At 44.0% G+C, this 19,166-nt stretch overlaps 2 protein-coding genes and 1 long non-coding RNA gene across 5 annotated transcripts in view; 2 read left to right on the top strand and 1 right to left on the bottom strand.

Moving 5' to 3' along the window:
• The window catches only part of RABGAP1 (RAB GTPase activating protein 1), a 60,874-nt gene extending 45,174 nt beyond the window's left edge, over positions 1–15,700 (top strand). The window contains exons 16-26 of the mRNA XM_059865469.1: positions 1,448–1,573; positions 2,343–2,486; positions 4,060–4,101; positions 4,426–4,554; positions 7,120–7,212; positions 8,178–8,288; positions 10,957–11,061; positions 11,536–11,619; positions 12,431–12,502; positions 12,984–13,181; positions 13,990–15,700. Coding sequence (XP_059721452.1) covers positions 1,448–1,573; positions 2,343–2,486; positions 4,060–4,101; positions 4,426–4,554; positions 7,120–7,212; positions 8,178–8,288; positions 10,957–11,061; positions 11,536–11,619; positions 12,431–12,502; positions 12,984–13,181; positions 13,990–14,112 — 1,227 coding nt within the window. The 3' untranslated portion in view covers positions 14,113–15,700. The remainder of the gene's footprint in view (positions 1–1,447; positions 1,574–2,342; positions 2,487–4,059; positions 4,102–4,425; positions 4,555–7,119; positions 7,213–8,177; positions 8,289–10,956; positions 11,062–11,535; positions 11,620–12,430; positions 12,503–12,983; positions 13,182–13,989) is intronic.
• The window catches only part of STRBP (spermatid perinuclear RNA binding protein), a 74,288-nt gene continuing 62,713 nt past the window's right edge, over positions 7,592–19,166 (bottom strand). For all 3 annotated transcript variants that reach the window (XR_009489093.1, XR_009489094.1, XM_059865480.1), the window contains one exon: positions 7,592–9,782. The gene's annotated coding sequence lies outside the window, so the exon portion shown is untranslated. The remainder of the gene's footprint in view (positions 9,783–19,166) is intronic.
• Positions 18,290–19,166, top strand: part of LOC132337180 (uncharacterized) — a 51,847-nt gene continuing 50,970 nt past the window's right edge. The window contains exon 1 of the long non-coding RNA XR_009489095.1: positions 18,290–18,421. This is a non-coding gene — a long non-coding RNA (uncharacterized LOC132337180). The remainder of the gene's footprint in view (positions 18,422–19,166) is intronic.

Raw genomic sequence — 19,166 nt, 5'->3', positions numbered from 1 at the left:
ATAGACTGTTCTGTTTCAAAGTAATGTCTGCTTTTTGTCAGTGTTTCTGTTGCAAGGGTGGTTGGAACTGCAGAGTTCCTGAGCCCAGCAGTGCTTTGAGGTTTCTGTTCCCCAGCTGTTGCTGCCATCGAGGACTGAGCATGAAGAGTTCTCTGCAGTTTTTGGTGGAAGAGGAAGTCTGGCCTTCAGGGGAGGATTTTCCATACTGTTGTAAAGTCAGGGGAGGGTACAGAAGAGATTGTAAACTCCATTCTTGTGAAACAAAAGCCAAGTGATTAATGATAACAACCTTTTAGTTCTTTGTAACTGTAATCTGAAATATTTCCTAGATGAGCAATTAATTCTTTATTTCCTCTCTGAATGAGATAGGGAAGGGCAACTCTTCCTGCTATGAGAACTGAACACTTTCACTGGAACAGATGTTCTTGCCTGTAGAATTTCATTGTCATGGGTCCCTTGCCTTGCAGAGATTCACTCTCATGACTGAGCCCTGTGTTATTCCAGAGTTCTCTCTTTAACAGTGCTTGTGGCTTCTGGGAATAATGCATGCATGTAAGGAAAAGCTAAATTTCAAATAAGTTTCTTTTCTTTTCAAAGATTCTCTTTGAAGTCAGCCTTTGGAGTGTGGCTGCTAGGGAAAATAAATAATAAAAACAAATGTTGCAGAAAAGGAAATTAAGTTTCTGCGAGTCCTTCACTACCAGTTTGGAATGTTTCAGCAAAGTTTTCTGTTTTAATAAACTCCATCTGCAGATTAATAATAGAATACTTGAGATGGATGTTCTGTTCTTTATAGAAACCAGCAATTGACCTGAAGTCAGACTTTACTACAGAAATATTAAAACTGAATTTTAAGGGTAGGGGAAAATGTCAAAACACTGATGAGCTTTGAGTTTTCCTTCAGTTTTTGGCAGAAAAGGGAGATTGAACCTTCCCAAACTGGTGCTGAGTTGTGAGGTGTGGAACTTCTGTTAACAGTTACTGGTCTCTCTTATTCATGCCATCTAATAAATAAACATCAAATGTAATAATGTAATTGAAAAAGGGAAATATATAGTTAAGAATAAGGGAAACATCCTGTTTAACATCCTTTAGTAATACTGCTTCAGCCTTTTTTAATGTGGGTGACAAAGGGTTAGGCTGCTCAAAATCTGTAAGATTCAGATTCTGATGAGTTCTGGAGCAAAGACACAGGGGAACTGCTTTGGTTTTCATGTCTGGAAGATGTATTTTTAGCTGAGTGATTGAGAGGTGGTTTATTCCACTGAAATGCCATTTGCCACAGTAAACCTCATTTTGTGTGGTAATACTCTTGTTTGCATTTGAACTGGATAGAAAAGTAGTGGCATTTGATGCTTTCACTCAGAGGGAGAAGGGAGGTTCAGGCAGATGACCTGATGTGAAAGGTTTTAATGCTGGGTGCTAAATCCACTGTCCTGTCTCACAGATGCCTGAGGAGCAAGCTTTCAGTGTTCTGGTCAAAATCATGTTTGATTATGGACTCAGGGAACTTTTCAAACAGAACTTTGAAGATTTGCACTGCAAGTTCTATCAGCTGGAGCGCCTCATGCAGGTGGGGGCTCACATGGGGGGTGGACAGACCCGAGCCTGCAGCTCAGCCCTGGCTGTTTCTCGTGGCATGGGTGGTGTTTGGGAGCTGTGGGAGGGTCAGTGGTGTTTGGGAGCTGTGGGGAGGGTCAGTGGTGTTTGGGAGCTGTGGGCAGGGTCAGTGGTGTTTGGGAGCTGTGGGGAGGGTCAGTGGTGTTTGGGAGCTGTGGGGAGGGTCAGTGGTGTTTGGGAGCTGTGGGGAGGGTCAGTGGTGTTTGGGAGCTGTGGGCAGGGTCAGTGGTGTTTGGGAGCTGTGGGGAGGGTCAGTGGTGTTTGGGAGCTGTGGGGAGGGTCAGTGGTGTTTGGGAGCTGTGGGGAGGGTCAGTGGTGTTTGGGAACTGTGGGAGGGTCAGTGGTGTTTGGGAGCTGTGGGGAGGGTCAGTGGTGTTTGGGAGCTGTGGGCAGGGTCAGTGGTGTTTGGGAGCTGTGAGCAAGGGTGGAGAGCAAGGACCATCCCAGGAGTTCTGGCAGAGGTCTCAGGAGCAGTGTGGTGCTGCTCAAGGCAGATGTGCCTGACACCTGAGGCAAATCCCAGGCTCCTGCTGGGTATCCACCCCAGGATAAGCCTTTGGCACCCTTAGGAGGCCCCCAGGGCCATTCTTGTCACACCTGGTGGATGCAGGACCCTGCACTGATGGTCACTTTACCCAGCTTCCTTCTGTAGCTTGGGGTTCAGCTACAGTTCCAAAATAGCCTACATTAACTTTCAGTGCTTCTGTGTGTTTTCCTTTTAGGAATACATTCCTGATCTGTATAACCACTTTCTGGACATCAGCCTTGAAGCACACATGTATGCTTCCCAGTGGTTCCTGACCCTGTTCACTGCAAAATTCCCTCTCTACATGGTCTTCCATATTATTGACTTACTCCTATGTGAGGTATGTGTTATAACTGGAGACTTGCACAGCTCCCAGCTTTTGACAGTTTGTCACTATCTTGGTTCATGTCCTTGTTACTATCTGTTCTCTCAGAGCAAGGCGTGTGATATTTTTATGTGGAAGTGTTACATTGCAGAAGCAATGATAAAGATTCTCAGCATTTTAAAGAAACAATTTGAGAATCAATATCTATATAAAAGGTTATAATCTCCTATCCCCTGTGGCACTGGTGAATCTATGTGAAGAGACTCTGTGCAGCCTGATGAGAGCTGATTTACAAATATCTGGGCTCCTCTCTTCTGGAGTCATGTAATACACAATGATGACTTTTATTTTTCCTATCATATTATTGCATGGAGGCCATTGTGTATAAAATGGCCCAGCTGACTCTCATGCTGGTAATCTAACAAGCTTGAAGCTCTTTCTCCTGGAAAACTTGAAGTCTCCCTATATTTCACAACTTATACTTAGAGAGCAAAACTCTGTGTATTGAGGTGCTGTCTGTAATCATGGATAGAGCAGTGCCTGTAGGGCTGTGTGGGTAAGCAGTGTAATTACAGTCAGCACTTATTGCCATCACTGAACAAATCCCATTTTGTACTCAAGCATCCTTGAGTTATTTAATGATTTGCTGGGTAACTTCATGCATCCATTCTTCTTGGATCTGCCCTTGTTCCTGTGAAGTGGCTGATTTCCTGCCTTCCTTTACTGAAGGCTTTCAGCATTCACAAACCTCCTGGTCAGTGTTTTTGCCCTTTCCTTGTGTCTGCTGCTTGCTTTGTCCATGTGCCAGTGGAATAGAAAGCAGCAGATGGTATGGAGAAAATCAGTTCTGTTTGTTTAGAAACACATTTTCATTTCATAAACAGTAAATGTACTCACAGAGAAGTTTTAAGGGGTTTTTCATCATTTGAAAGTAATGGTGAAAGAATAACTTGGTGGGAAGAAGAAAAGAAGGATCTTGAAATAAGATGAGCAATGTGTCGTGGTTATGAGTGGGACCCCTGCAGAAGGTGTGAGCTACTCCTGACTATAGAACTGTTTGTATTTAATTTAATTGGACAGTATGAATAGAACTCTTCTAAGGAGTAGAGGCAGAATAGATGAGATGCTGTGGGACTCTGCCCTAAAGTGAGTCACTTTCTTTTTCATTGCATGAATTATCCCAGTTGGTGAAGACCAGAATTTAATACAATGCTGTATACATTACTGCATTTGAATCAGTGATTTTAGAAGTTGCTGTATGAAAATTAAATTATCTCGAGCTGACCAACTACTCATGAAGAAATAAAATAAAGTGCACAACATAATTTTAGAGTTTCAGACTGCTAAGGAGGCAGTAAAACCAGTGTTGATTGTTTTGCTCTCTATAATGACTCTCCAGTAAAGATACTTTGCTAGTTGTTTGCAAAGTTGTTCTTGTGCCTTTGATTTATATAGCACCTGGTTTCACATGTATCCTGGTTCTCCTTTTCACAGAAACTAGACAAACAACAAAACCCACCAAAAAAATTCCTATCCAAGCTTGTAAATACTGAGAGATTAAATTATTTTGTCATTCTTTTCTTTCCAGGGAATAAGTGTTATCTTCAACGTTGCACTGGGATTGTTAAAAGTGAGTATACAGTGTGGCACCGTGGTTTATGCATCTTCATGCACCATATAAAAATTAAGAAGCCTGTTACAAAAACATGTTGTTTTGAGAAGCTAACAGCTGCCTGTGGCACACGTGCTGTAATCTGGCATGTCCTGTGCTGCACAGTGCTTTTTTGGGGGGGTGGAATAGGAGGCTGCAGAAATAGAAACAAACACTCTCTGCTGAAGGTTAAGAAGCTGCAGTGTTACTGCAGCTTTCCAAAGCTGTCGTGGCTTTATTGTTTCTGGGATTCAATAACTGTAAAAAATTGGCTTTCCCTGCTGTTTCTTGCCTTGTCTCCAGACTACCAAGGATGATTTGTTGCTGACTGACTTTGAAGGGGCTTTAAAGTTCTTCCGCGTGCAGCTGCCCAAGCGGTACCGCTCCGAGGAGAACGCCAAGAAGCTGATGGAGCTGGCCTGCAACATGAAGGTGAGCTGGGAGGGACTGCTGCAGCCCCAGCCTGGGAGCAGCTCCTGCCTCCAGCTCCAAGGGCAAATGCAGCTTAATTGGCTGTAATCATGGAAATTAATTTTGAGCCAAATACACTGATGTGGTTCCAAGTGTCCTTTTTCCTTAAATTCCCTAGAGGAATTCTTTGTAGTGTCAGTTTGACAGTACACAACTTCCCTGGTGTGTTAACATTCCAGGCATTTTGTGATCCAGGTGTAGTAGCAGTGTGGATACCACTGTGTTTTCTGCACAGAATTCAAGCATATCTTGTGTGAAACTAATGTAGAAATTACAGAATAGTCAAGAATAAAGCTATTTTATCTCTCTAATCATTTAGCATTAGCCACAGATTAAATGTTCCACATGCATCTGGTTCACATCATCCTAATGAGTGCATTTGCCTTTTATTTTTCCAAGTAACAACTTGTTCCTCTTCCCACTCTGCTAAAATTCCCAGTGTTCCCAGTGCTGTGTGGAGTGGCACAAGCAGGCTCTGAGTGGACATGGCAAGGCTGCCCGTGGTGTCCTGGGGTGCTCTGGGCCATTAAAGGGGAGGCTGGGGAGGAAGCACTGCTGGGCTTGGCTCCTGTATCACCTCCTTGATGGGAGTGCTGCACATAATTGCTTTCCTTGACCTAAAAGATAAGTCCTTTGCTGTCAGTAGAGATCTCCAGCTCTGCATTTGAAAGTGTTTCTTTGAGCAGAAAAGGGCCTGATATCAAAATAAATAATTTATGGGAAGGGAGAAGTAGCCTGGCTAAGGCATTGTGATTAGAGCAGCATTCTGCTGGAAAGGAGGTCAGGAAGTCCTGGAGACAGCACCAGATTCTCAAAGTCACTCCTCGGTGTTGCCATCAAGTCATAGAATCACAGAATGGTTTGGGTTGGAAGGGACCTTAAAGCCCATCTCATTCCACCCCTGCCATGGGCAGGAACACCTTCCACTATCCCAGGCTGCTCCAAGCCACATCCAGCCTGGCCTTGGGCACTTCCAGGGATGGGGAGTTCACCTCTCTGGGCAACAGACGTTAGCAGAGCTGCTCCTGCCTCCTGAAAAAATGTGGTGGGACATCCGTGTTTATTTCTGCAAATGCAGAATCCTTGCTGACTTCCCCAGGCCTCCCGTGCCCAGAATTTATAACAATGGCAAATCTGCTCAAGATCACCTAAAAAAGGCAAAACTGGCTTAATGCACTTGAAAAGCAGAAGATGAAAATGCCGTGGTAGTGGTGTGCCTGCCTTCCTTTCCTCTGGCATGGTGGATGCCTCATTTGTCAGGATCTGACTTACATTGCGGGAGGTTTGGGGGGTGAAACCCCCACATCTGGGCAGTTTGAGCAGGGGCAGAGCAGTGAAATAATCTCCTCGAATTACAGGCTTCATTGTCAGTGGAGGGTTAATTCTCTAGGTGGATGTCTGGGGTGCAGGAATTCCTCCTGCACCTCCGCAGAAATGTTCCCCGGGTGCAGAGAGGCGTTTCTGGTCTGCCCTCACTAGAGGGAGCTTGGCCACCGCGTTCTGCAGCTCCTTCCCAGGAAGGTTGTTACTGAGGAAAGCCGACTTCAGGGAAACCAAACCCGTTTTCCATTCTGCCTGTCATGTATGCATGTAAAATTCATCCTGTTTCTCAGAAAGGGGTTTTTAAAGAGGAAATCCTAGCTATAGCTTTTAAATTTATTTGGTTTACTGAGATAAAAATAAATGTTTAGGTGCAATTTTTAATGCTAGAGATTTCATTTAGGTGCATGATGTCTTGCATGTGAAATGCTCACAGTGATCTTGGTGTGGTGTTGCTAAACCATTCTGGTCCAGGTGACACCAGGAAAATGTGGTTAGGATCTGTTACAGCTTCCCTTGTGTTCCCTGTCCCTGCAGTACTTGAACTCTGGGCACAAAATACTGAATTCAGCATCACCTTTCTGTCCCTTCTCACAGAAGGGGAATCTGGGGCCTGTGAGAGTGCCTTTGCTGGTGCTGTGTGTGTCAGAGCAGGGACAGAGCACTTGTGCTCTGGGTGCTGCTGCTTGCCCAGACACCTCGGCACCTCGGGCAGGGGCTGTTTTCTGCTGGGCTTGAGTGACACTGGCAGAAATGTCAGCTGAGCCTGCACTTGCCCTTTCAGCATTTACAGTCTCATGTAAAGTAAACCAAATGCTTCTGTGTGATGATAAATGTTACAGCTGAGAAAGCAGCTGAAGAAGGCTCAGCATCAGGCCAGTGCTAAAATGAACCACATCTCGTGGGGTTCTGTTGTGCTGAAGCTCTGCAGAGTGTGGAGCACCAGGGAGCTGTGCAGCACCAGGGGGGAGCTCAGGCAGGATGCTCTGGTGCCTTTTGAAACTTTCCCTGCATCCCACAGGAAGAGGCTGCTGTTCTATTGAGTGGAACTGGTTTTGACCACACCTGAGGGTTTGGCACTCAGAGCTGGGTGAAGCTAGGAGCTGTGCTTTGTAGGAGTTGCCTGAAGCTTGTTCCATAACCCTGTGTGTGCTGTGTTCTTTTATCGATGTTCTGGGCAGGAACTAATGAGCTGCTTTAATTTAGATTAGCCAGAAGAAGCTGAAGAAATATGAAAAGGAATATCATACCATGAGAGAGCAGCAGGCTCAACAGGAGGATCCTATAGAAAGATTTGAGGTAATGCTTTACCTTCTCCAGTCTGGTTTAACAAACAGGAAGTTGCTACTTTTGACTCTTTTTGAGCTGGTTTTGTTTTCTGACCAGTTTGGATGCAAGAGGGGAATCAGCTCCATGAATGTGAAGGGAATGTCTCTCTATTGGCAATGCTGATCAGGATGGGGTTGTTGTGAGCCCAGCTGTGCAAGAAAAGGAATAGTATGAACTTTTATTTGGGCTTATAGAACTGGTTCAGTAGAGCCCGTTTAACGTGCTGATTGCACCACAAGCCATGAAGAGAAAGGAAATGCCTGGCTGATTCTAACTCTGCCTTCCATGTTTATACTCCCCCTTTTACTCCTCTTCCTAATTTCAAATGATGTATACTGCAGTAAGCATGTAATTTTATAAACAGTTTATTTATCAAACAAATGTAATACAGGGATAAAGTACTCATGTCAAGTTATGTATGCATACACATACCACAATAATACACACAGAGACATAGATACAATAAATTCATGTATTTTAATCAGAGAAGTAAACTTTCTTTAGTATCCATCTGTGTACTGGGAGCTATAACAGGAGAGAGAAAATAAAGTATTTTTTTCCAGGATTCTCCTCTCTTACCTGTTCCTAGCATGCAAATTTAATTTTGAACCAAGAAAAGCAGTACTTGTAGGAAACTCCTGGCAAGATATTGATGGCACAATGATGCCCCTGCTATTGCAGGCTTCAGAAACGTTTCTGTAGCTCAACAAGTAATGGCTGAGCAGAGTTATTTGTACCTGGTGTCTTCTCAAGGCTAATCCTGTATTTATTTTACATTTGCACTGTGGCTGTAGCTTTGTCCCGGGGAATTTCATGCAGGTAGAGTCGTCTTTGCAGACTGGAGGTGCAAGGTGGGCGTTTGTGTGTGGGCCCAGGGAGCTGTGTGTGGCACTCCCTGGCAGCCCCTGTCCCTGACAGCCCCTCTGTGCCCCCAGCGCGAGAACCGGCGCCTGCAGGAGGCCAACATGAGACTGGAGCAGGAGAACGACGACCTCGCCCACGAGCTGGTCACCAGCAAGATTGCACTGAGGAAGGACTTGGACAACGTAAGTCGTGTCCCCAGGCTGTCTAGGGCAGACAAGGGCTCACTCCTTGCTCCTTCTCTCACTGGAGAGGAGAGGCATGGAGTACTTTTTTTTGTGTGGGACAGGATTCCTTCCTCCACATTCCCATTGCACCCTGCCAAGGTATAGGCCTCTGACAGAGGTCCATGGGAAGGAAACAGGAGTGCTGGCTGAAATACCCTTTATTCTGAAAAGCATTCAGAGTCACTGGAGGGAAAGGAGAGCCTGTACTTGAGTAGTTGCTTTCTTCTCTCTAAGGAAGTCTGGCAGGAGCTGTGTCAAGTCTTTGAACCATCACAGAAATCATAACACGGATGCTAGCTTGTGTTTCCCTGGGATTTTTATGAATACAATTTCACAGCAGACAGGCTTTGCAAAGTGCCTGATAAACTTGAAAGTCTGAGTCAGTCTGGCTCTGCATGGATCAGGTTCTCAGGTACCTCAGGCAACTCTGAAAATGTTGTTGTGGTTTCCATTTGGCTTGTTGGAATCTGCCTGTGTGAACTCCTCATCCTGGGCTATTTCCAGATCAGTAGAGCTCTCAGGAGGAAGATTTAGGTTTGCTTTGTCTTACAGCAGTTTTTTCAGCTTGCTGGCCCACTCCCTTCTTTACATATTCAGTTGTGGGAGATTTTATTAGGATATGCTTTTTCTTTTTTTCCAGGACAAGCAGAGACAGAAAGGTACATTTGGTCTGTCTGCTTGGGGAGCTGAGGGGAAGAGTTCAAGTGCTCATGTTTTGCCATTCTTGTTCTGTACCAAGATAAGTGCGTTTCTGAAATCTCAAAGGAAAATGACTTCTGAAAGTTGCCCAGTGCAGGAGCTGACAGGCTTTCAAATGTTTCATTGCATCTGCCTCAGACAATTTAAGGTTTCCCACAGTCTCCTGGAAACTTGCTGTTGGAAAACTATTCACAGTAAATGTTGATGCCACTGGGTGAAGGTTGCTTTAATGAGGTTTGGTTCAGGACTTTTGGGTTTATTACATCTCCTGTTCTTAGGTGTTAAAATGGGGATCATAGAATGTTCTAGAAGCAGGATTTCCCCACACATTGGTACGTTCACTTCCTCTTACCTGGGCTTTTTCCCTTCATTAGTGAAGCTTCCAGAAGCTTCACACTGGTGATAGCCCAGCAGTGGCACTCAGGAGGTGGACTCCAGCAAAAATTGTCCTGAAGAAGCTTTTTCTATCAGTTTTTAACTGTTGTTTGTGGCTGCTTGAGCCTGTATGAGGCACAGTTAAATTTTTCCATTGTTTTTTTTTAAATGGAGAGCTGGGAGAGGAACAAAATTAGGCAAAATTGGTATGCTTAATTTGATATATAATAGTCTTGTATTCAAAGATGGCAGATGATGTTGGCAGCATTTGGGTTATCCCCTGGGAGGAGATAGGTAGGTTTGATCCTACTTCAGGACATGATTAATTCTTCTAATTGGATCCTGAAGTGATAAGTTTCATTGTGCCAGCCTGAGGTCCTGAAAGGAAAGTACCAAAGGACATTGTTTAACACACCTTTTCTGCTACCTAGATGGCATGTCTGAAATCTGCAACCCAAAAGATCAAAACAAAGCATTTGGAAATACAGGAATTTCCTTAAAATCCTTTCACTAGGCCAGAAAATAGGCTTCGTTTTTCTACTGTTGTTGGGCTCCTACATCCCAGTGTTCTTTAACTTTCAAACAGCTTAAACCCCATCTGTAATGAAAAGATGTTCTCTTTGCCTTTGCCGTCTGTTTTAAAGGATCAGCAGGACTTTAAGGGACTAAAATTCACTTTTTGATTTTCTTCCTTTGAAGGGAATTGGTACAGCTACTTTCTGAAGATTTTATATATCAGTTGAGTTATTGATCTATTTTTATGTAGAATCCATACACCTATTAGGAAGGGCTGTGTTGTGTGTGTGAGACAGGAAAAGATGTCTTAACTTTGCAGAGTTTTAGTGGTTTATAAAGAGCTTGAAATTTTTCAACAATATATTTTTATGCTTTGAAAACTGCAGTAAAAAGGGGTTGTTGATTTCTGGTGGGACATTTCTTTCCCTTAAAGAGGAAGGAGAGAGGTGCCTGACTTATGTTTGCTTTGGTAGCTCAGTTTTTTCATGCAGTATTTTCTGGGATGGTATTACATCCATTGGGACGTTTCATAGAGTTCTGGGGGCTTTTTAAATGTTCTAGAGGCATTTTTCATTAGTTCTGTTTTCATTGCAAGGTTGAATGTTTGCAAATTAAACTTAGGTCTGAGCTGGTTATAGTCTTTTATTGATCTTGCACATTGTGAGCTGTTCTGTGCCTTTGGTTGTCTTCAGAATGTATTGGTCAACTTCCAGACTGGACAAGAAAATGAAACTTATTTCTGCTATTGGATTTCTTTGGAGCAATCCCTACTCCAGTTTTGCTAAAATGAATCACTGAATTCAAGAGGCATTTTAGATGGCTGGACTATAGTGGTACATGCCATTAATTTTGATGTTTTGCTGCTTTGCTATTGCAAATGGGAAGTTTTAGAAAAATAATTTTCAGAATAATGTTTTATTGTTTTTAATAGCAATGAACCAAACCTTAATAAAGACTGGAATGGCTGCACTCTTGGCTCTGTCCTGGTGGAGGCACAGCAGGGGAGCCTCTGCTCAGCCTCCACTCTGTGTTTCAGGCAGAGGAGAAGGCAGATGCCCTCAATAAGGAGCTGCTAATGACCAAACAGAAGCTGATTGATGCAGAAGAAGAAAAGAGGCGCCTGGAGGAAGAATCTGCTCAGGTTGGGGCATTTCTGTCATTCTCGCTGTTCTGTACAGTACAGACATGATAAAAATAAAAAGTGACAAGTGTGGGAAGGGCTTAATGTTCTAAGTCATGTTTGTCCCTCTTCTGTGGTGTAAAGGACGTCAGCAAAGCAGAATTTGGCGTTTTCCTGCCAGGTGCTTCATAGGGTGGGGAATTTTTAACTTGAAATCACAGTGTCACAGCCTGTGCCAGATGCTGCACAGAGAGGCAGTGCAGGACTTCAGCTGTCAGCACTTTTTGAATCCCTCCTTTCCTTGGCTAGCCCACTGCTCTGGCAGTGATGGCCACCAAAGCCTGGCTTTGCCCTGCCTGCATGGAGCTGAGCTGGACTCTGGGTCCCTGGGTAGAGCAGAGCAGTGAGGTTAAGGAAAAGGAAGAAAAAGCACCTGGGTATTTTTCAGACTACACCAATATAAACCCTTTATTTTCTTTTTTTCTCCTCCTACAGCTGAAGGAAATGTGTCGTAGGGAACTAGATAAGGCAGAGTCAGAGATCAAAAAGAACAGCTCTATTATTGGTGACTACAAACAGGTAAGTACAACTTTGTGATGATGTGGTTTGCTATCAAAGCACAGGACTTCTGGGTAATTTAGGAGATTTCTGGAAATCCATGTCATCTGTGCTATGCATTTGAGGACACAGTTTAGCTGTTCTAAATGGGAAGCCTGTGGCTGGTTTTGCATTTTCTTTGGCTGAGATCCTGAAGTGGTCAGTCCTGTTTGCCCCTGATGTGGGGATTTGTAGATCAGCAGTCACCACAAGCCTGGGTTACAAGACAAACCTTGTTCAAATGGGCTCTTGGATATCCAAGGTTCACTTCATGCCAAATAAAGCTTCTCTCTCATCTTTGCTTTGTCAATCAAATGCACCTCAGAAATAAAAAAAAAAAGATGCCTTTTTCCTTTCAAGGCTTTGCTTTGGCATTCCAGCTCCTGATCAGAAGGTATCAAGGGAGCAAATTCATGTGTCTCTTTAGTAGGCCCATATCAGGTCTCAGGGAATGAATTAGGGTTTTTTAACTACTCTCTCTTGCCTGTTCTTTTTTCCCAAAGGCAACAAAAGGGTCATGCTATTCCTAACCTTTTCTGGCTCCTTTAGCAAGGCCAAACTGTTAATAACTTGTGTTGGAACTGCACCTTTTCCTGTGGGGATAGAAGAATATGTAGAGAATGGGAAAATGTACAATGAGACAGCTTAATGCAGCATCCCAATTTTTCTAGCTTTCTAAGGGTCCTTAGACTATCCATGTTAATATTGCAGCAGCATTTATTTGTGCTTTAGCATTCATTTGAGAGAGAATTTACATTTATAAATGGTCTGGTAACATCATTTTGCTTGTCAGATTTGTTCCCAGCTGAGTGAGCGACTGGAAAAGCAACAAACAGCAAATAAAGCTGAAATTGAGAAAATACGGGTAAGAGACCAGATAGATCCACAGTCTACAATGTTTCGATCCCTTAGCAAAATCATAGCAGCAAACACACAATTTATTTCATTACTAAAATGGTGGCTGAGAGTCCCCATGGATGAAAGAGAGGATTGTAAGGGGGAGATCTGGGAGAAAAGGTGAGTCCTCTCATGCCATAGTGGTTACATGCTAATGTTGATGCTGGGGGTTTTTTTTGAGGGGTCTTTTTTTTCTGGAAGAGATTCTCTGACTGTCTTTTACCTTAAAGTAACAGTGGGAGGGACAGAGCCCTTTCTTGTAGCAAAACAACACAGCAGTGTTTCCAAAGCCGTGAGTGTGGGGCTGGCAGGAGCTCCTGCCTGGCTGGGCCTCCCCAGAAGTTCCCATTAGTGTTTCCTCTGGTGTGGAGTTGCTCTCCCAGAGCAGAGGCAGGATCAGGCTTTGCTCACACCCCAGCACGTCGCTCACAGCCAGGTGTTTACTTCAGCAAAAGGTGGATGACTGCGAGCACTGCCGCGAGTTCTTCAATAAGGAAGGCCGTGTGAAGGTGGCCAGCACTGCCAAGGATGGTTCAGACGAGGACACGGATGAGGAGAAGGAAACACTGAAAAACCAGCTGAGGGAAATGGAGCTTGAGCTGGCCCAGACCAAGCTGCAGCTTGTGGAGGCGGAATGTAAAATACAGGTAATGCTCTGGGAGTTTGTTTTGTAGTCTGTACAGCGTGTCTGCATTCCTAGAAAAATGTGAGTGTGAGCTGTAGAGGGATTGGAACAGATCCTGTTGGTTGAAACCATAACCTGCTATTTCCTGCATGGGTTATTTAACCAAACACTGCATCTGAAACTTGCTGTATGCAGACGATATAATTGAAATTGCATGAACTGTATTTAGCAGCCACTACAGCTTCCAGACATCTGCCTGTCTGCAGTGCAGTGCTGGCTGCCTGATCTCCTGCAACTGCTTGGAAGGAGCCCAAGCTCTGACAGAGTACTGAATCATGCATGTCTTTATCGCACAATCAGTGCTAAATGAAGAAGTAACATTGACAAATGTTAGACATGTTTCTTAAAACACGATTGCAAAGCGCTCCAGGTACCTGAAGTATTTCTGTAAAATATGACAACATTGTGCTTTTAACCTAAAACAGATATGTCAGTGCAGCTTGTTCACAGACAGGTAAAAATTACTTTGTAGAAAGTCCACTTCCTGTGGGAATAGCTCCTCCTCAGATGGAAGACAATTAAAGAGTTTGGATGTACTGAAGAAAGTGGAATGTTTCACTAAGGGCAATGAAACAAGTCTTGTTTTACTTTTCAAAGCTTTTTTTTCCTTCTTTGTCAGCTTATTGTGCTGCTTTTAATTTATGTAAGACTTGTTTAACTTCTGAAGTGGCCAAGAGTTTGTAGATGTTCTAGAGCCTTCTAGCTTTAACTCCTATAACCTTGTGCTGTGAATATGTAACAAATGAAGGAAATTACTCTTCTGTTTGCAGGATTTGGAGCACCATTTGGGTCTGGCCCTGAATGAAGTACAAGCTGCAAAGAAAACGTGGTTCAACAGAACAATAAGCTCTATAAAAACAGTGACTGGAGTCCAAGGAAAAGAGACTTGTTGAAAAGCAGTTCTGTCAAACACACCTTCTTAACACCTTTTGTTGCCTTCCTTGGCCAGATGTTTAATTCTGTGACATGAGAGGACCAGAATGTAAATATAATAGAAACACAGCATGTCAGGATTTCAATAGGTCAGTGATAAAGAGGATGGAAACACAAGAGAGGTTTTATTGCTAGACATGGGATGTTCATACTACTGATATTTAACAGGTGATGTAGCTAGATTGAAGCTCTTCCGAGAAACACTCCATTCTGCGTCTGGCTGGAGGCTTTTCACAGACTAGGTACGAGAACTTACCAAACCCTAATTGTTAAGTTTACATATGATAGGTTTTTTTACAGTTATAACCTTTTTTAATATTTTATTTGAAAGGAAAAGTGTCACTAACAAAGTTAAAAAAGAAAAAAAAGAAAAAAAAAAAGGAAAAAATGCAACAAAAAAATACAAGTTTATCAAGAACTACATCAGTGCCAGAAAGCAGTCCCCAGAGGTAGGAAATGGAGAGTAGGAGGTGACATGTTTTGCTTTATGAATGGGGATGATTTCAGCATTCCTGTCGAGCAACCCCACTTTGTTCTAGTAGATGCAGCATCCATCTCTCTGTGTTTGGCATTTCTTTCTGTTACTAATCAATTCTATGCAACTCTGGGCTTTTTTGGCATGGGCTGCCAAACCAATTTGCCACCGGAGGCTGGGAGACTTGTCCAAGTGCTGGACAAGAACAATCGGAATTGTGGGCAAATTTCCGTTTCACTTGTGTCATATTGTTTGATCCACATATCAACAGCGTTCAAATCCCCAGCACCAGGACTGCTGATAACATGAATTATGTGGATGGTCTGACATTCAATGGAGTCTGTCTGGGTTTTGTCAGGTTTCTGTTTTGTTTTTGTTTGTTTGTTTTTACCCGGCTGTAGCAGGCCTTCTGCGGGGCTCCGACAGAGCTCCCAGGTTTTAGTTTTGCACATAGGTATGAATGGGACAAAGAAACAATAAACTGAGATATATATGAGGCAAATACCACAGCGTGAGTGTAGCTGCGAGCATCTCTAGCTGTCCAACTCGCTTCCTGGTAGCGTTCTGAGGTGGTGTAGGTCATTTGTCACGCTCGATGCAGTTGCACTGGTAGGTGCTAAACGTGCTTGGAGTTCTCATTCCTTGGATTGTATTGAGTTCTCACCAGAAAGCTGTAGAATGGAGTTTTGCACCTTGTAATTTTTTTAATTTATAATGGTTTGTGTTATGCTGAAGTATCTATTGCATCAGTGGATAAATTTTGTGTGCAGTGTGAGTATAAGCTGGTAACAATATGAGGCACTGGTTTGTATATAAAGATATTTGGTTTATTTTGTATTTCTAACTTTTTCTTGTTTACTGTACTAATGCTAGCTAATGTACTCTGTAACTACAGGATAGAACATGCTATGTCCAAGCTTTTTTCCTTAACTGCATACATTATCTCTATTGTTTAATACCAAAAAAAACCCCTTACTGTAACTCCATCAATATTAGATGCGTGGACATTGTGGTAGCATAGTTGCAGTGTGTATACTTTATGAATTGAAATATAAACTAGTAAAATTGTATAACTATTTTGTTGTTTCATTTCATTTGAACTGAAAATTATTAAATATTTTGCAATATAAAGCTAATTTTCTTCTTAAAGTAGAAGCAGTAGCATCTGCAGGCTTCTCCAAGACTGAAACCACAGTCATGCTGCAAAGGGCTTTGCTAAAAAAGACTGCATGTTCTGAGTGCTGCCAACACTGGTTTTATATAATAAAATCTAGGGTTTGCTTTGAAAAAAGAAACTGCAAAAGTGACCTTGTGCAGCTTGAAACTTGTGACTCAGTATTTCTCAAACATGTCCAATTTAGAACATTTTTTTTTTCCCATGGCCCTCCAAATTCTGCTTGAATCTGCAAAATAAATGTAGACTATCTCTGCTTATCACCATCAGTAACAAATTCTGTGGGGTCAAGCGTGGTTCATGTCGTCTTCAGCAGGGTTTTGTAGCCGTGGCTGAGCCCGCACAACTTCAGGGCTGCAGTAATTGGGTCACAGCAGCTCTGCTCCCCAGCCCTGTGCTCTGCAGAGATGGCCAGGAGAACAAATGCATTCTTGTCACCAAAACCACCAGAGGTGGCTCGGAAAGCAGCCCTGCTCTAGGAGGCTGCTGTGGTGTCACCTTCCCAGCCATTTTTTGCTTTAGAGAATGGCATCATGTGGTTGTGTGTGGTCTCTGCTGCTTGGTCTTCCCAGAGGCACATCCCTTGGTAAGGTCAGCTCTGCAGTTTCTCAGTAATTGCAGCCTTTAGAGAAAGTTCAAAGGTAAGTAGGGGACAGGAGGAAGCAACCCAAGAACCCTTCATCCACTTGTCTTTCTCAAAGGGACTGGGAAATAGTGTAATAATGCATTTTCCTCCAAAAATGAGGTACTTAAAGGAAGAGAAAAAGCTGCTTGATTGTTCAGATGTCTTCCACTCTCTAAATAAACATTATCTTCAAATTCCATGCAGCATATACTCCTCTTTTAGTATGGATTCAGAACATGCATAATTGTTTCACAGCATTTCATCCAAAACACTTTATAGTCAGTTTCCAGTCATGGATTATTTTAGATGCCTACCTGAAGGTTTTTGGTGCTCAGATATAAATATTAACAATGTATTTCACATCCAACTCCATCTAAAATATCCGCAGCTAACTAAGAAAAATGGATCCAGTGCTGAGGTGTGCATCTTAGGAAGCATAATTACATTTGAAAGACAAGGAAGCAGGTCAGTTTTAAGATGAGGAAATTGAATTTGCAGATGTTCAAAACTATGAACGAGGAAGGTAGAAAACCACATCAGTCAGAAGTGCTGTGAGCACAAGTATTTTACAGCCCTGTAAGAGAAAAGGAATGAGTGTGTTTGGTAGCATTTGGGGCATTAATGACATGCTTGTTTTCTGGTAGTCAGTCACCTTTCTGTTCACATGTGCCTCAGCTGGGTTTGAGTACTGAACTCCAGCTCAGTGCCAGTCTGCTGATACTGGGATTAATCTCCTCTGCCCCGGGCTCCAGCTTCCAAATGCTTTGTGTGTTTGTGCTGTATCGTTAAGTTCCAGTGGTCTCAGTGTGGGAGCTCGAGTGTCACAATCTCATTTGTGTTGCAGAACTTCTTGGCAGCTCAGGGTCTGCAGCTGGAAGTGGATATTCAGGATCTATCGGAAAGTTTTACCTTTAAGCATTGCTGGTAAGCTGTCTCGAAATTTATGTAACTACCTCCCTGACTTTTTTTAGCTGCCCTTCTTATCTGTGGCAGTGATATAAAGTTCCTGTTATCTAGAGGAGGATTTCACTCCATCTGTTCAACAGCTTGGCTCACATTCATCCAGCCTAACTTTAGACACTTTGGAGGTGCCTACCATAAGAGTTTAATCCAGGGAGGTTTTCCAGCCTCGGCGGGTGCGGGGGCAGCACTGCGGGCGGGCAGCTCACCCAGCCTTGTGCCCGGAGCCCTGATGGATCAGGGGAGCTCCTGGGAGCCCACAAACTGAACTGAGAGGCCTTCCTAAAAAAAAAAATATATACTGGAAATGAGCCATCAGTGGACACTCAGGGGGTTGCTTTCTGTTTTAATTTTTCCTCCTTTTCCTATCACTTTATTGTGCAGTATTTTTCTTTCTGTATTGCCAAAGACCATCAAGGTCCCTTCATACAGAGATTTTGCTATAATTTACCACTGCACATCCTAATACGTTTGAGCAACACAGGTTTGGTTTTGCTGCATTTTCTGCATACCGACAAGCACGACAGTGTAATCTGGGACCGAGGGCTTTTCCTCGGGATAATCTGGCCACAGGCAAGGTAGGAAACTCGGGCTGTGAGGCAATGAGGGCTTTGCTCTGGAGCCATGTTTGTTGAGTTTAACATTGAAGTCAAGTGTTTCCTCATGGTGGTGCAAGTTCCTGCTGAATGGGGGATGAGTGGAACCGAGCTAACTGAAGTAGAACCGGGATGTTTGAGGTGGATTTAACCGAGGAGGGGCTCGAAGACCACCCCACACCCTCCGGCTCCTCAAGCCCTGCTGGGCGCCTCCTCAGCGCCCTCACGGTTTCCCGCGCTTTTCGCGGGGGCGGGGCCCTCGGGGCCCGCGGGGAGCTCTGATAGGCTGGTGGCTGATTGGCAGCAGGAGCAGCCCTTGGGCGTGGAGGGGGCAGTGGCGCCATTTTGTTTGCCGTGTGGGCCGGGGAACCTGAGGCGGAGTGCCGGGGGAAGGAGCCTTGGAGCGGGGCCCGGGCAGGGTCTGTCCGGCGGGAAGAAGGTGCGGAGTACGGGCACGCCGCTGAGCTGCTGGGCTGGAGGGGAGCAGCGGCCTTCGGGCGGGGCGGTGCTTCCTGAGGGATCCGTGCAGATCCTCCCAGAGCTCTTTCAGTGTCTGTGGGTGTTAGAAGAGCACCAGGGCAGCGGAGGACAGCAGAGCTTTAGATCCAGACAATAACCGCTGGAGATGAATGATACTTTGGGGAAAACCTGTACAGAACTTCTAGTGCATTAATGGCCCTTGTGGAGGTGTAAAATTTTCGCCTTAATTTGCACGGGGTTTAAATGGCCTCGTCTGTTGTTTTCCCCTTGCGGACACCCCCCAGGGTCCTCAGGCTGAGGCAGGCACTGAGTTCTTCCCAGGCAGCAGCAGCAGCAGCCTTTCAGCAGGAGGTGGGTGATGTTCATGGCAGCCTGTCACAGGCAGGTCGGAGCTGAGGCCTCCTGAGGTGGAAATCTTTGAAATAGGCTGTGAGAGCTAATAAAGTGGAGCTGTTTGATCTCTAATGTGATGAGTGGCTGCCGTGGGCTGTTCTCCCTGTGGAGAATCTTCATGAGAAGTCAGTCACACCACTGAGTGCTGGTTAAGTAATTCATGGGTTCCTCCTACAAATCTGATCAGAAAGTTGTATTATGTCCTTGTACAAAAATGGTCTCCTAGGAGGAAGTGTAGTAAAATTGAAGTGTCTTAGAAGTAAATCTATGGGATGTGTTTCTAATACACCTTGAACTTACGGGTAAATCCT

This window comes from Haemorhous mexicanus, chromosome 21 (assembly GCF_027477595.1).
Source record: "Haemorhous mexicanus isolate bHaeMex1 chromosome 21, bHaeMex1.pri, whole genome shotgun sequence".
Taxonomy (NCBI): Eukaryota; Metazoa; Chordata; class Aves; order Passeriformes; family Fringillidae; genus Haemorhous; species Haemorhous mexicanus.
This window is presented reverse-complemented; position numbering and strand designations above follow the sequence as displayed.